Genomic DNA, 17,830 nt, shown 5'->3' with positions numbered 1-17,830 from the left:
AGAGGCACGACGAGATGGAGGAAAACACGATATTTATTTACCCATCCTGTCATTTAATCCTTGCTACCCACTCCCCCCCCTTTCCTTCCCTACCTGGCACTATCTCCCCTCCCCCTCCCACCTCCTTTCTTCCCTCTACCCACCCTTTCCCACCTCCTTTCTTCCCTCTCCTTCTTTTCTCCCACCTCCTTTCCTTCCTCTCCCCCCTTCATCCCACCACCTTCTCCCCAACCTTCTTCACCCCTCCCTCCCTCCGGCTTACCCTCTTAAACTGAGTGGCCGGGAAAGAAACTCGCACAAAATGGTTTCAGGCCGGACAATCTTCGCTGCAGAATAACACTTTAGCTGGGGATTTCGCTAGTGTTAGTCTGATTGGCTTCGAGAAAATACAAAATACGATGGGATTTATGGATGTGATTTATAAGAGTAGGTTATAATGAAACAAAGACGTCCTCTTTTTATCGTCGTTATACTGTAATGACCACGGTGCATTCAACTTAAAAATGGAGTCATCATCACCAACACCATCACCATCACCAACACCATCATCATGATAAACACCACCACCACCATCATCATCACCACTACTATTATCACCATCAAATCATCAGTCAGTGTCATTCCACTCGAGACAACTTGCTCAACTCAAACCTGCTGATTGTTTACCTGTATTCACCAGACCTTGGTTCCATTCTAGTCGACCATAATACGCAGTGCATCCCTCCATCTTGTTCTCTGCCTTCCCCTTCCTCTCACTCCATCTTCGGGATGCCACTCTCTCACCCTGGTTCTCCATCTGTTATCTGATCTACAAAAAATACCACCGGCCAAGGTCATTTTCGCTTTGTAATTGCGATGCTGTCGTCGCCTCTAGTCCGTTTCCTTACCTAAGAATCTCTCTCTCTCTCTCTCTCTCTCTCTCTCTCTCTCTCTCTCTCTCTCTCATTTTCATACCTAACACTGATCTCTCGACTCATGTGCCCAAAGTTTACATTCTTAGGACCATGACTCCACATTAATACCATTACAATAAGAAAACACTGCTTATATATCAACATTTCCTTTGGTATAGGCAGCTTACTCTCCATAATGCTATTGTCTGCCAGCAATCCTCTATCCTATTTCTTTTATTACAATGACTTCCTTATTACCAGTTGTAAGTGACACAATTTGGCATTTTATACTACTACTTCCGTATACTTTCTTAATATATGGTCTGCTATATAATACTATGGATTCTAGACTGTTCCTACCATGTTGTTCTAGTCCGTATTGATTTCCGTTAGTCCTTTCCAATAAATCATCAATGACAGGATTTAATCTCGGTTCTTAAATATTCTGTTTGCTCTGGATTGAAGGAATGATGGGTGAGAGTTTTTGTGTGTGTGTGTGTGTGTGTGTGTGTGTGTGTGTGTGTGTGTGTGTGTGTGTGTGTGTGTGTGTGTGTGTGTGTGTGTGTGTGTGTGTGTGTGTGTGTGTGTGTGTGTGTGTGTGTGTGTGTGTGTGTGCGCGTGCGCGCGTGTGCGCGGCGCGCTTAAGTGCGTGCACGAGTATGCGTGCATGCATGTGAGGGGGAGCCTGCTTTGGCATACATATTATTTTCGCAGAGCAATGTACAGCAGGCTAATGATACCCTCTAGACAGGAACTGCCTTGTGTGTGCCAACCCGCCGCCAGCAGTTGTCCTCTTTTCTTGTGTTCCTCCTACAAATCCGCCCTTCCCTCTCCCCCCCTCCCTCATTCTCAAGGCTCGCGCAACTTTCTCTCACCTGGTAATTACAGGGAGGAACAGGTGTACACCCCCTCCCCCTTCCTCACAGCAGTCAAGGCAAACTCCTTCCCCAAAAAACTTCCCCCTCCCAATCTCTACAACTACACATTACAGATTCACTCGTACCCTACACACACAACTCTCTCTCTCTCTCTGTCACACACACACACACACACACACACACACACACACACAAAGGTACTCACAAACTAATATGAACGCCAATACATATACAAATAGTAAAGTAGAATAACACTAACATGCATAGAATTCAAGCACACAAAACATTAAAGCACACAAACAAACTATACATACAAGATTACACAACCAAAAATATATATATATATATATATATATATATATATATATATATATATATATATATATATATATATATTCACACACACACACACACACACACAACCTAGGTTATTCAAATGACTTGCGCTTTCCATATATTTTTTGTCAACACTCAATGCCATTTGGTACGCAGGTCTGACGCGTCCCTGCCAACTCTTTACACACCCTTTCATTACCAATTCTATCTTTTATTCGTCTTACACTCTCATATTTACAAGAACATCTCTCCCACACACCAGCAAAATAGACTCGTCCACTGCCAAGGCGCATTACACTATTTCACTCTCACTTTTCAAATCTTAAAGAATCGGATCACCATCTCGTCTCCCTCGTCTGTACGATTTAGCCATTTCAATCTCTACTTCTGTTTGTCCTCTACTCGTCCTTCAACTCTCATCTCGCTCCCATATTTATATCATCAGTGTGCAAGACTTAAGGAAGTGAATGTATCTGTATGCGTCACAGGAAGAGCATCAACTTCAAGCCAAACGACACACACGTTATAAAGTGGTACGCTCATATGCTGAAAGTCACTTCCGGTGAATGTTAGAGAACCTATAAATAGTGTAAAGGAAAAAATAGTCAGGGAGTATACTGAAACCGATAAATACCACAATTTAAAAAATATACATGAATATCAAGTCCATGAGCTTGGTTTACTTACCCTAAAGTGAAGACTGAGAGGGGGGCATAATCCCAACATATACTAATTCATCATATTATAGACTCTTACCAATGCCTCACAACTAATCAGTCCACTTATACATGAAATGAAAGCTGTGATTTAATCACAGACCGGACAGTGTAAACCAGACCTGTTTTCTCTCAACAGTAAACTTATGAATCAGAGTGTCCAGTGCAACAGTAAGCTCTCACTGAGGTAATATCTTTCGATTGCTTGAATCTGAAACTCTTTTTTATTTCTCCTACCTCCAGACAATGTTGCTAGCTTTGACTTCATTATTTGTAGTGACAGGGTTACAATAAATCTTCATTAATCCCTTCGCAACCTGATTTCCCTCCTTACGTTGAATAAAATCGTCCAGAAGTAGCACGCACAGAATATAAAATATAATCGGACCGAAGGTGTTAAATTGGGAGCCACCAGTTCTCAGCTGAGGATGTTTCCAACGGATAATAAAGTGTTCGCCTTCTTCATTCTCACAGGAAGTGACAGAGACATCATAAAGTTGCTAATTCTGACAAAATTAGCTTCCCGCCCCCCCTTCTCTTGAAACTTACAATAGCAAGGACACAATGCAATCACGTACAACTTCTTCCTGTATTTCCCATCACAGATTAGAATAACAACATTTTTTTTTTTTTACTCGGTGCTCAAGACGGACGCTTTCACGTGCTGGCACCAATATGCCAGGGTGGTGGACCTGCCAGCTTATAAACACGTCCCTCAATCCCATCCCCACTTCTATCCCCGGAGAGGAAGAAGATGGACCACGGAACAAGGACAGCTTCAGCTTGCAGCTCGCTGAGTTTAGATGAACCAGGGGCTGCAACTATTATTATAAAATACTCATGGCAGTTTTTGTATTTCGCATAATACATGGTGACATTTCTTAGATTTTCCTAGCTTGTTTCAGCAGCGTTTATTGGTGGGTGAGGGTGTTAGTCTTGTGCTTTATAATCCGTCATATTATAACAAGGCCACAGTTCGTACCAGGTATTCCTTAACCACTTCAATCCCATGAACTATTCTGTATTTTGTTCTTGCTATTTACAACCTTCTTGATTCAGTCTGAGAGACAAGTTATCGACCTAGTGATATTAGATTTAGCTTTCATCAATCCCTTCATTAAAACAAGTCTCCCTGACGCTGAATGAAGTCGGCTGGAGATAGCATGAATAAAATGGAAAGTTCTTTATTGTATTCATGGAGTTAAACCCTAGAGGACGACAGTGACTACAAACCCCCAGTTTTTGAGGGTTACATATGGATCAGCTGTGATTATTGTGATTAGCCTGCATACCACGTTATGCTGTGCTTTCTGGAGTAAAATATGAGTCTAACCTATTTCTCATCGTACATCTTGTACAACACAAACACATATAATACATACATACACACAGACTTCCCAAACTATTTAAAAAGCTGAGGTCTATATACACTTACGCCTAGTTGTTTACAAATAATGCCGCGAGAAACAATACACAGTAGTAGTGTGTTGGAGAGCGCCGTATAAGGATCAATATGTGCGCTGTTGGTTGGTTTCCCTGCACTACCCCTCCCCCACCCAACCCCCCAGCGGTGCCACAAGCAGGCCAGTGACCTATCAGTGGGGAAATAAATACTATGTCATCGCAGTGAAGGCACCGGTGCTGGAGGGAACCTTTCATGTACAGGCATCGATATAAGTAGGAGGCTCAACTGCCTGGTTATACAAACGTCCCTATTTCCCTATCCCCCCAAAAGGAGGATGGTGGACTGCAGAAGGAGGGCAACTTAAACTTACCGTTCACTGGATTCATGTTTCAGATTAACCTAATGCTACAATTACTGCTGCAACTACGGTTCTTTACGCTAACCTGGCCTAAATTTACCTTTTTTTTGGCGGCATATTTCACATAGCTCTGTGGCAAAAAAAGACAATGCTGTGGCTCAACTTCCTTTCCATTGCACTGCTTCGAGACTGGCAATCATGTTCTAGTGTTCATCTATTGTTACAACTCAGCATTCACGAGAGAAATTGGAACTTTTGGCCAAGTCAGAGTTAAAAAGGGTTATAGCGAAGAAGATAAAAATAGAATCGCGAGTGACAGTTACTATACTAGCCCTGCAAGAGAGTGCCTTGCATGGATCAATACGTGCGTTGTCTGAATTCTCTGCACAGCTCCTCCACCTCCAACCCCCAGCTGTGCCTAAAATATGTGAGTGACCGAACACTGAAAAAAAAATAAATAAATAAATAAAAAGAATAAAATAAGGGGCAGAAGGGGTTAAAACAGGGCAAAACAATGCTGTACAACGCTGCAAGGGTGCGCCATGTATGGATCAATATGCGTGTTGTTGTTTGGTTTCCCTGCACTGCCCCCATCGGTGTGGCAAAGAAGCGAGTGACCTACCAGTGTGAGCAGCGTCCCGTTCTCACCCGTCATGCCGCGAAGAACATCAGAGATCTGCAATGACAACACCACCATTATACACCATTCTATGTACATAATTGTAGAAAGGGTACATCTATATTACACTACTATGAGTACCACTGGGAAAAAAGGTACACATAAATTATATTAATATGCAAGTGCTTAAGTGTCGGAAACAGATACACTTACAGTATATTTACAGAAGTATTGAGAAAGAGCATGTAGTCCCTGGGATATATAAAAACACCTGTATTAATCCCTTCACTTCAGTGACGTAGAGTATATCATTCTTACCTCATTCTTGCTACCTTTGGACGATTTTCTCTAACTCAGGAAAGTTTCCGGTCAGGGAAGGTGTTAGTGACTGCTTAAAGTGCTGGAGTTCAAAGACAAGTAAAACCATCCCGAGAGAGCAAGAATAAAATAAATCACACGTATTTAGACTGAAGAGTTAGGAAATTTGTATAATCTAAGAACATTAACACTACACGAAATTGTACTGAAGAGTAACACCACTTAAGGAAACTGTACTGCAAAGTAACACCACTTAACAATAGAAATAAGAGCACCGGCAGTTCATCACTTACCAGATGCCATGAACAAGAGCACTCATTAATGGCAGAAATTGATGATGCGTACCAAGAACTGAATAGATCGTATCAGCAGACATACCGACAAACAGCTTAAGTATAATTCTTTACAGGTCCGTCATCACTAACATCACTTTTGCCATCATAACGTCATTAACATCCCCACAACCACCACTATCGTCATTAATGTGTGTATTCTGGTTCAGTGGATGAACCAGACCACTGAACTCCACGCCCTTCAGTATTTTGTATTTCATTCCTGCTATCCTCAAATGATTTAATAAAGAAGAGAACGGAGAGGTTAACTATGCACTTCAGTAGCCCCATCATCACAAGAGGAATCCCCTAAGTTCAATCCAGTCGTCTGTACAGCTACGTGAACACAATAAAATCTACATCAGAGTAAATTTGTTACGGACACTGCACAAAGACATATGTGCATTCACGAGCCCAAAATTAAGTAGCCCAAGTACTGTACACCAGAACATCCAGTTCAGTTTTGTGTGAACTCTGATGGTAAATGACTCGCTGATATCAGGAGGTCGTTCACCAAAAGTGAAGATGCGTACCTGTATTCATTTTTCACTTGGAATCTTCATTTACACTCAGTCGAAGCGCAAAGACTCTAAGGAACACTGTTGCAGAAGACCATGCAGGAATGATTACAACAGGGCAGGCACACATCTATCTATCTATCTACTGCCAGACGCCATAATCCCGTAAGGGATGGCCATTTGACTTTGAGTTATTTGTTTTACGGGGAGGGGCACTAACCTTCCACCAACCCACTTGTTGACACGTAGGGAGCACGCATGGTTTGGTTATATGGTTACCAACCAGCGATGTAAATGGTTTCTTGGCTTACAGGAAACCATTTGGTTTGTCACTCAATGTAAAGCCACCTGTAAAGGAGAGAAAAGCAATAAGAAGTGACAGGAAAGATGGGAGAAATAGGAAGAGAGGAGGGCAGGCACAGAAAAAGCATGATAAAGGCTAAGGAAGAAGTAGGCAGCACTACATCAAGTGAGTGGATAAAATGGCAAATATATGTGAAGTAACTACCGCACCGACGACAAAGGAGAGTAATGATACCAGGCAGCGTAATCCAAATGGGTTCACAGAGGAGTACATGGGGATGGGAGATGGGAAGCGTGGATCAAAACAAATGTCCGGGTGATGTGGAGTCAAGGGCGAAGGATATTGATAAACAGGATGAGAACATCCCTCAAAAACACCAGGATGTGCGCATTCACCGACACATAATAAAGTTCACAAAAAGGCTGGGTTTCATGTCTTGGAAACGACCGCGCACACACACACACGCACGCACGCACGCACACGCACGCACACACGCACACACACACACACACACACACAAATCGGCCATTCACTACATGATAAACAGTGGGGAACACGTGTATTCCTCACACTGATAACTAACAACTTCACATATTAAAAAAGTAGGTAAAATACCTTATTGATGGTCTCAAGCTCCTGCGACTGATTCGTAGCACTGAGCGTCTGGTGTTAGCTAGAACAGTATGCTATAGTTGCACCGAGCATGAGTAGGTTGCGATACATGTTTTCTTCATCATCATCATCCTAAGCCTATTCCCACTACTACGGTATATATGGGGAAAAAAAAGTAAAACAGTGGTTTGAACCTTAACACCTTGTAGGCTGTATTACTATCCTGATCTAATGAAAAAGAACACTGCTGCAGTTTGTGAGTCATATCTTCAGTACTAATACAAAAATTTTATTCTAAATGTAAAGATGTAGGATTATGGAAAAAGTGCAGAAACAAGAGATGAATGAAGAACAGAAACGAGAATGTCTGAGATGGGAGACGAGTCACAGTTCTCTATACCCAAGACGACATTCCACCGCTTACAAATGTTTTAAGAATGGCCTACATTCCACCAGCTACAAACGTTTGAAGAGTAGTGTGTGTGTGTGTGTGTGTGTGTGTGTGTGTGTGTGTGTGTGTGTGTGTGTGTGTGTGTGTGTGTGTGTGTGTGTGTGTGTGTGTGTGTGTGTGTGTGTGTGTGTGTGTGTGTGTGTGTGTGTGTGTGTGTGTGTGTGTGTGTGTGTGTGTGTGTGTGTGTGTGTGTGTGTGTGTGTGTGTGTGTGTGTGTGTGTGTGTGTGTGTGTGTGTGTGTGTGTGTGTGTGTGTGTGTGTGTGTGTGTGTGTGTGTGTGTGTGTGTGTGTGTGTGTGTGTGTGTGTGTGTGTGTGTGTGTGTGTGTGTGTGTGTGTGTGTGTGTGTGTGTGTGTGTGTGTGTGTGTGTGTGTGTGTGTGTGTGTGTGTGTGTGTGTGTGTGTGTGTGTGTGTGTGTGTGTGTGTGTGTGTGTGTGTGTGTGTGTTTTACGTTTAGGAATGCCTTCTCGCAATGATGGGGCTAAAGAAGGCTATATATATCCCATCCAGTTCAAAGCCTCTCCAAAGGTAAATAAAACTGGCTGGAGATGGCAGGAATGAACCCCTTAAACCTAACTGATTCGTACATCTCCAGGCGATTTTAACCCCTTCAATCCGATCAGATATATTCAAATTTCATTCTTATTAACGTCAATTTTAATACATTTGGGAAAGACATCTAGTAGAGAGGTTAAGGAAGTACGTACAGCCTTTCCCAGCCTGAATGAAACTCTGTTGATACGAAGACTAAAATGAAATAAGGTAACAGGGCTGAAGGGGTTAAGGTTAGGAGAGTTACCGAATTTGTGGAGTTACATACAGCATTCATTAACCCCACCAGCAAAAGGTATTTCCTAAAGCTAAATAAAACTGCCTAAGGGTATAAGGAATAAAATAATACGTCATGGATTAAAAGGTGACAGACACCTTCAATGAGATATTATTATTATTATTATTATCATCATTATTAGTTTCACTCTTGTCGTCTCCAGATTTTATTAACCTCAGGAAAGACAATTCCAACTGGATGGGTTAATATAGCCTTCATTTGCTCCACTACTAGCGTGCCCTGCTAAGCTGAATAAAGACGTCTGGCAGCGACAAGATATCAACAAGCTACCTCTGATGGCTGAAGGGTTCAAATATACTGGACTTCGGTAGCCTAACCTCGAGCCCGTACACCTGACGGGGGTAATATGAAACTGGGAACCATATTCTCGTTCGTATCAGATTTCCATACACCTCTTCCTCAGCGATTTATTTTGTCTGACATCGTAAAACGCTTTTGTAGGTTACAGATGCAAACACTATCGGTAATAAAATGCCATATATCATAAAATACAATACAATGGCGTAATATGCTAATAAAACAACTTACGAGGAAGTGTTTTGAAGTATCGCATGCGAACGAGAATACAACGCTGGATGTTCCCCTTTACCGAGTTACAAACACTCGCTAAAAATATGAATACGCGATTGTAAAGCTGCTGTACTGGCAGGTATGGTGGACATGTACCATGTGCGGCAGTTGTAGCAGGTGAGGGTAATCTGGTGGTGGTGGGCAGATGCTGGTGGGCAAGCAGGTGTGGTGGTGGTGGTGGGCAAGTGTGATGGTGGTGGTGATGTGCAGATATGGAATGGTGGTGGATAGGTGTGATGGTGGATGGTGGTGGTGATGTGCAAGTGTGACGGTGGTGGTGGGCAGGTGAAGTGGTGGTGGGCAGGTGTGGTGCTGGTAGTGGTGAGCAGGTGTGGTGGTGGTGGTGGTGGGCAGGGGTGATGGTCGTGGTGATGCTCAAGTGTGGTGGTGTGCAGATGTGGAATTGTGGTGGATAGGTATGATGGTGGTGGTGATGTGCAAGTGTGATGGTGGTGGTGGTGGTGTGGTGGTGGAGGTGGTGTGCAGGTGTGAGGGTGGTTATAGTATGTAGGTGTGATGGTGGTAGTGGGCAGGTGTAGTGATGGTGGTGGTGGTAGGCAGGTGTGATGGTCAGGTAATGGAGTCAATCAACGCTACCTGAAGCAAATGTGTAGCTCGCGTGTGGACTGCTACGATGGAAGGGGTGTGTGGTGTTCTGTGGGGTGTGGTGTTGTGTGGTGTGGTGGGGTGTGGTGTGGTGTGGTGTGGTGTGGTGTGGGGTGTTTGTAGTGTGGTGTGGTGTGATATGTTGTGATGTATGTGATGTGGTGCAGCGTAGTGAGGTGTAGTGTGGCGTGAAAATGGGAACAACATCAATAAAAAATGTCACAAGAATGAGGCGTGAGATAAGCTTTGTACTGTGCTGAGGTGTGACCTGTGATGGAATGGTGCAATGTGAGTGTAACTACTGTGGTGATTGGTATTTTGAGGTGTTGCAGTTGTGATGGCGTGATGATGTAGTGATATACTTGTGGTACGGCAGATATGTGATGATGTGCAACAATGATACGGTGAACTGTGATGGTGTCGTGTTAAGCAAAAGTGATCGTTCCTGTGATTATTGGTAAGGTGTGCTGGTATAGTCAAGATGATATGGTGTGGTGATATGCTGGTGGATGTTGTGTGATGAGGAAGTGGAAGAGTGGTGTGGTGAGCTGGGATGTAGTGTGTGGTGAGCTGGGTTGGTGTAGTGTGATGTGGTAGCAATACGGTGGTCGGTGGTAAGATTGGAACACAGAATGATGACTATGGCAGGTATGGATGAGCAGGTAAGCAAAATAGCTGAGAGGTAAGAGGATGAAGATGGGAGTGGGGAAACGGAAGAAATGGAGGAGGAGGAAGAGGAATAGAATAGACAGACGGAGGAAAGGAGGAACCACACACACATACACACACAAAAAAAAAAAAAGGTAAAAATGAAGGAACAGAGAACCGAAGGAGATAATGACACAAAAGGGAAAACACGAAAAACAAAAAGCAGATGGTTGGAATACAATGGAAAGCAATAGCAAGAGACGGGTTGCTCAGTTCGAGGATGTTTGTTAGAGGGAAGGTTAAAATGAACAAAACTATTCTATGAGCTAAGGGCAAGGATAGAAAAGCAAAAAGGAGGTGGAGGAGGAAAAGATGCAGGAGAGAAGAGAGGTGACAAGGAAGAAGAGGGGCTATGAAGAGAATAGGGGGAAAATGAGGAACGGGGAGAGGCGGACCTGCATAACTGAGATGAAAAGAGAGGCGCAAGGGGAAAGGACTGAGGGAAAGAAGAGGGAAGAGGCAACTGAATATTACAGAGAAGGGTAATAAGGAGAGAAAAAGTGTAGCACCTGAATGAAAATGGAATGAGTAGCAGCAGGAACACTCGAAAGAGGAGGTACATAAAGCAGAAGAAAGGAGGAGAGAAGAGAGAGGAGAAGGGGGGTGGAGGTGGGTGGACACAGCCGAGATCAATACTAAGCCTAGAGAAGGAGGAAGAGGAGGAGGAGGAGGAGGAGAAGGAGATAAAGCAAGGGAAGCAGAAACATAATCTGAATTCGGAAGTTTAGAGAAGACAGGAGGAGGAGGAGGAGGAAGAGGAGGAGGAGGAAGAGGAGGAGGAGGAAGGGGAAGAGGAAGGAGAAAATAATAAAAAAATAATACGGAGGAACTGAGGACAGGAAAAGAGGGTATACAGTAAAGGGGAGTGAGACAAAGGCAGGAGACAGGAAACTAACAGAGAAGGAAGAAAGAAGACATGAGGAGGAGGAGGAGGAGGAGAAGGAGGAAGGAAGGGAAAAATGAGAAGGCTCTGGTAAAGGGGAAGGGGCGAGAATGGAGACAAGGACTGAAGGTAAGAGGGAGTAATGGGACATTTATGTAGGGCAACAATGAGAAAAGACGAAGAGAAGAGGAAAAGTTAAAGAAGGAACGAAGACAAGGGGAGGAAAGTAGAGAGGAAGAGGAGGGCAAGCAGTAATAATGATAGGAAGAAAGGTATGAGGAAAGAGGAACATCGGATAGTACGGTAATTGTAAAAAGGACGTGACTCAATTCGTGGTAGCAGTAGTAGTAGTAGTAGTGGTGGTGGTGGTGGTGGTGGTGGTAGTAGTAGTAGTAGTAGTAGCAGTAGTAGTAGTGGTGGGTTATTCAAGCTCCCCCCCTCTCTTTCTTTCGTAGTGGTATAAGTAATAGTAGTAGTAGCGGTGGTGATAGTGGTAGTGAAAGTTATTCAAGCTCCTCTCTCTCTCGTAGTAGTAGTAGTAGTAGCAGCTGTAGTAGCACTAGTGAAAATTATTCAAGTCCTCCCCCTCTCTCTCCGATCGTCCTTCCTTTCATCCGATCCCTCCTTCCTCCATGCCTCCCTCAACCCCATCCTCATTATCTTCCTTCCTCCTACGGCAACTTCCTCTCTCTCTCTCTCTCTCTCTCTCTCTCTCTCTCTCTCACCGACACCGTACGAAGCTAAGTGTGGTGTAGCGTAGTCTGGCGCTGAGGTGTTATATGGTGGAGGGGTTGGTTTGGATTGGTGTGGTATGGTGTGATGTGGATGTGGTTTGCTTGGGTTCATATGGTGCGGTATGGTGTGGTGAGGTGTGATTTGGTTTGGTGTTGCGTTGCGTTGCGTTGCGTTGCGTGGTGTGTGGTATAGTGGTGTGGTGTGGTATACTGTGGTGCGGTGTGGCAGTGTGGTCTGCTGTGGTACAGTGTGATGTACAGTAGTGTGTGGTATAGTGTGTGCGGTGGTGTGGTATTGTGCGGTGGCGTGTTGTACAGTGCGGTGGAGTATGATATAGTGTGGTGTGTAGTTTAGTGTGCTAATGTGGTGTGGTGTGATGTATAGTGGTGTGGTGTACGGTATGCTGTGGTGTGGTCGTGTAGCCTGCCTGAGGTGGTCTGCTTTGGTTAGTGTGGTGTGGTATGACGTAACGATGTTATGCGTGGTGTGGTATGGTGGTGTGGAATGGATAGTGATACACTGTGAGGTATAGAGATGGAATGCCGTGGTATGGCAGGAGTGTGTTGTGTATGGAAGTGTGCCGGTGTGAAACGGTGTGTAGTGAGGTGTGGTGTAGTGTGATGCTGCACACAACCAGAAATGTGCCAACCAACCACCACCACCAAAACTACCACATTCTGCCTTATTCTGGATGGAACAGAAAACTGCGTACCACCTTTTTCTTCTGGCGAACTATTATCCATATAACACCTATACTCTCTTGTATTTATTTTTATGTTATGATCACTCTTAACTGGCCAAAAAGTTGCCATCCCTCCCTCTTGAAGGCTGAGCTAGAACACGAGATTTAGACTAGCAACTGGGGGTAGATGGGAAGAAGAGTTACGGAAAGGATGCAAGGCCGTAGTACTGCCACTGAGCTACGGGAAATATGCTACCAAATAACCAAAATCTCCGTCAAACAAGGCTCGAAATAGTGTGTATCCGTAACATAACGAAGGGATAAGGAGGTAAAATGTGAAAAATAATCAGTAAAGAGGTTGTTACGCAGCCTTACAACTATCACGACTACCATCCCCTTGCGGAAGTGTAGTAATTTAGTCTGGCTACCATGAGGCGATTATATCATGCTTGTAAGAGACTTCACGGACTGAGGGGTAAAAAACCAACTCCACAACCACAATAATTAAGAACTACCATGACTACAATCACTAACGCCTCCAATAATGCCCGTATCACAGTACCCACTAAAAGAGCAAATTCTATTCTCACAATTACAACCGCCACACACCTTAACTGCGAAGCTCATCACAACTACCCCACCCAAAGAACTAAAGGAGTGCTCTGTTGCTCAGTTATAGATATCCTTCAACGCCCTCCCTATCCTCAGAAATGGGGATGGTGGACTGCCAGGGAAGGGAACGTTCAGCCTACAGTCTACTGGGTTCACTTTTCTGATTAATCTACAACAACAAAAACTGCTACAACTATTACTTCTACTACTACAAAAACCAACATCACTGCTATAGCAATCATTATTATCAACACAAAATCACCATCTGAACGTTACCGCCACCATTCCCAAAGCTATCCTAACTACCTTTGCTACAACCATAATCACCATCCCAACCACAATTATTAACTCATACAGCACTTTTTTTTTTTTTTTTTTTATCCTACTCTTGCCACCTTCATAAGATTTAATTGAGCTTCTAAATCTCGTAGACGAGGTTTACTTACTGCAACCATTCCTACAACCAACACAACCTATCACGCCTCCTTCCGCAATCAACAATGCTACCAAAATCAACATTGTCATCACTATCAACACCGTTAGTACCACAAAAAAACATTACCACTACCACAATCAACACCACCACTGCTACTACAATCAACACCTCAACTACAAACAACATCACAACTGCATCAGCTACAACTACCACATCCAACTTCACCACAATCTAGTTAGGAAAATGACCATAACAGTTTCAACAACTAGGATCACCACAACTACCACCATCACCCAGACGGGATCAATACACCACGTAGTCAAGCAACCGACACACACACACACACACACACACACACTACTATCACTGCCACCATTATTACCAAGAGTACAACCAACACCACTACCGCTACTACCATCACTATCACTCTACTCTTTACTTTAATTTGACCTAAAACTGCCATCCCTCTACCCTGAATGCTGAGCTGTTACAGATAATAACAAAGGAATATGATGCGCGTCACACGTGCAATGATATGGTTGTAAAGATGCGGTGCTATCTACTGTGCTACTGAGCCAAGGAAAACTGTTAGAAAAGGATGAAAATCTCCGCCAAGTTAAAGAGAATGAATTACAATTTGCTACTACTATTACCACAATATCAACACTATAATCAATACTACATTATAACTACCACTAGGCTACTGCTGTCATTATTTTCACTGTAAAGATGAACTGTGACCTCTGTACAATCTATACTGTGGACGAAATAGAGCTTTCATTATTATTATTATTATTATTATTAACAGCTACAGGAATTATTTTATCGCTCATTACCTGTCCTGCCACATAATCTAACCATGATCACCAGTACTAACATTATCACCACCACTGCTATGACTACCTCCCTAAAATGGCCAGTCACTACCACTATTACCATCACCACCACCATCATCATCATCATCATCATACCACCTTCACCCCCACCCCCACCACTGAATCATCAAATTTCACCACAAACACCATTAAAAATATTACGTCACAGCAATACCGGCAGCGACTCCCTGTGAGTCACCACAATCACACCCACATTCACTACCACCATCGCAAGAGCCACTACATTCATTGCTGTCACCACTCCCAATGACTCACCACCAACACTCATTCATCACAATACGCAACTATTTCACCTTCACCATCATTACTCGTATATCGGGCATCAAAGCCACCCTTCATTACCATCTCCCATACATACCACCACTACCATCATCAACCTCCATTCACCATCTCCATGGCTCACACTCAACACTCTACCACCCTTCGTTGTCACTCATCACCACCAGCACACAATCACCATCACCATCACCATCAGAGACCTCCTTGCAACAAAGTCATGAAAACTTATCATCAACAATCCTCTACCATGGACCCCACTCAGCACCACAACTTCGTCACCATCATCAACTCCCAGCCACCATCTCATTCCGCGCCACTAGCCATCACCACCACCACACCCATCACCTACCCTCATTCACCATCAACCTCCTTCACCACAATCCTGAATTACCATCAACAATGTCACCATCAACGCAACCCAAGCTCACCACATCAACCAACATTCATCAGCATCACCCTTAGTCACCACATGCGTAAGTCAGCAACCGCAGAGTCAGTCACGTGGGGGGGGGGGGAATGAGTCACACCCAAACAGTTAGTCACTGCGTCAGGAACATACGTGCGACCTAGACGGCGTGGAGAAAGCTACCCTTGAGTGGGCCCAGGGCAGGTATGAGTTGTGAGGTGATGGTGGGGGACTGGCTTGCAAAACTGTCAAGGTGAAACACAACTACACTCTCTGCAAGGCTGTGACGTATTAAAGGTTACGTTTGGCTTCGCTAGTTACCTGAGAGTCGGTAGCAAACGTTGGGATTGGATGGGATTGAGACGATTGGGTTAGGTTAGGCTGTGGTAGACTTGACTAGGATACGTTACATAGGGGTAGGCTGGATTAAACTGAATTAGGATCAGTATGGCTAGGTCTGAGTAAGATAAGCTGAATGGGACCAATTTATGCTGGGCTGGACCAGACTGGTTAGGTTTGCAATCATGTCGTTACAACGGAATGACTAATTCAAACTGATAGGGTGATCCGGTAGTGTTCCCAGCAATACAGTCTGGGCAAAAAGCTAACTTCAATAATAATGGGTTTATCTAGGTTATCGTGCTTATGTTTTGTAATGAAACAAGTACATGTCAAAATTGAATGATAAAGGAAAGCCTGGCACTCGTGCTCTGGGTAAGGTCGTTTGTCAAGGCAGCATCGTTTTTTTTTTTTTTTTTTAATCCCTCTAAGACGTGTAAATCGTCACGCAAATCAGTTAAATACAACTCCGATTACCAAATTAATTGTTTGTTTTATTCAGGCTACCAACGGATTATTCTAATCAAGCTAGAAAAGACTAACACTGAAAAGGTTATGAAGGCTGTAACCGATCCTCTGAAGTCAAACATCTTACAGAAAAATAATGTCGTCTAATGAGAGTAGCAAGGATTAAAAAAAAAAAAAAGTGGGGGGGGGGGACATCAGACCGAAGGGGATTAAATCACGATATGGCAGAGCGCAAAATTATCAACGCTTAAGGCAGCAAAAATATAACTGTGCAAGAATAAAACTACTTTCCTTACAGATTCATGAGTACGTCGCTTCTCTTTATTCAGGGCACCACTTGATTTTGACTTTGTTTGGCAGTTGGGAGACCTTTCATGGTGGGCGACTATTGGAGATTATTCTCACTTTCACGGCGACATGTTTTCCCAAAAATACTGTAGATATGGTCATTTGGAGGTGGCAATAATCAGATACAGGTCATCGTGGCAAAGTAGTTAAGACAAAGCCACACAATAATGAGAGGTACGAAATTCAAGACGCCAAAACAGAACAAGGTATGTATGGTTTTGTGGGTAGCCTTGAACGTCCATCAAGGTAGTGGGTACAGACCGCTGCTGAATACTGTCAAGGCGGGTAGGGTCTGCGCAGCTACATACACAGTACAAAGATGATAATGAGAGAAAAGCGAATATGTGAACCAAGGTTTTTTTGCACTTAACCTACTAACCAGGGATAAAGAAGGCTTACAATATTAGACACATTAAACAAATTAAAAATATATATACTAAAAATACGCAAAGCAAAACTAAGCAACTGACTTCACTGCCCAAAGTAAATATTTATGAATCTTGTTAGGGGTACGCTGAGTCAAGACGGACTAAAAATGTCATAATAACTTCTTAATTTAAACATTTTTCTCATTAGTAAATGCAATCGAATCCATGAGCACAAAAGCGGCTGAGGTGGAGAAAATAACAAAACATCCGCCTCCAACCACGCGGCCTCCAGTAAGGTATTTAATGATCCACGCCTGCTAGAAAAACATTACATGACAACTCGCTCGCCGGCTGAGCTACCGCAAGTCGCCACATACTATAATGCCATTTTTCTCTCGACATACTTTCATCACGCCCTAATTACAGACATGAACGGTACTAAAACATATATTTCTAATACAAGGTATCTTGTGTCTAGGAGTTTTAGCACCACCAAAAGAGTATATTATTATACATGAAGATGGCCTTGCGTCGGCAGAGAGCTAGACAGAATGGAACCAAATCAATGTGCCAGGTTCTCGGCTTTAGTCAACTATACGTTTCGTAGCGGGTTTCTGGAAAATACGCTTGGCTGTTCATACAGGACGCAAACATACCCTTCCTAATATAGCCAGCGGAAACCAAAGTGCCAACGGAAAAATACCGTTCACAAAACATTATCATTCGTCTACCATTTTGTGATAAAAGCGACCCAATAAACACAATCACATTATCTAATCGCTCTCATTTCTTTAATGTATGCGTATCTCCTGTTTGTTATGACTTACTCGGCAAAAGGCAACAAAAACATTAACAGGCAACTCAAACGTCAACAAAGGAAACGTGGCATAGCGGTAGGAAGGGAG

The 17,830-nt window shown here is 43.4% G+C and overlaps 1 protein-coding gene across 1 annotated transcript in view; it reads right to left on the bottom strand.

Moving 5' to 3' along the window:
• Dip-C (dipeptidase C) overlaps nucleotides 1–17,830 on the bottom strand; it is a 237,422-nt gene that overhangs the window by 153,234 nt on the left and 66,358 nt on the right. The window contains exon 3 of the mRNA XM_080286052.1: nucleotides 5,209–5,262. Within this exon, the coding sequence (XP_080142178.1) occupies nucleotides 5,209–5,262 (54 nt within the window). The remainder of the gene's footprint in view (nucleotides 1–5,208; nucleotides 5,263–17,830) is intronic.

This window comes from Coenobita brevimanus, chromosome 110 (genome assembly GCF_032717465.1).
Source record: "Coenobita brevimanus isolate Jiangsu-jjx chromosome 110, ASM3271746v2, whole genome shotgun sequence".
Classification (NCBI taxonomy): Eukaryota; Metazoa; Arthropoda; class Malacostraca; order Decapoda; family Coenobitidae; genus Coenobita; species Coenobita brevimanus.
This window is presented reverse-complemented; position numbering and strand designations above follow the sequence as displayed.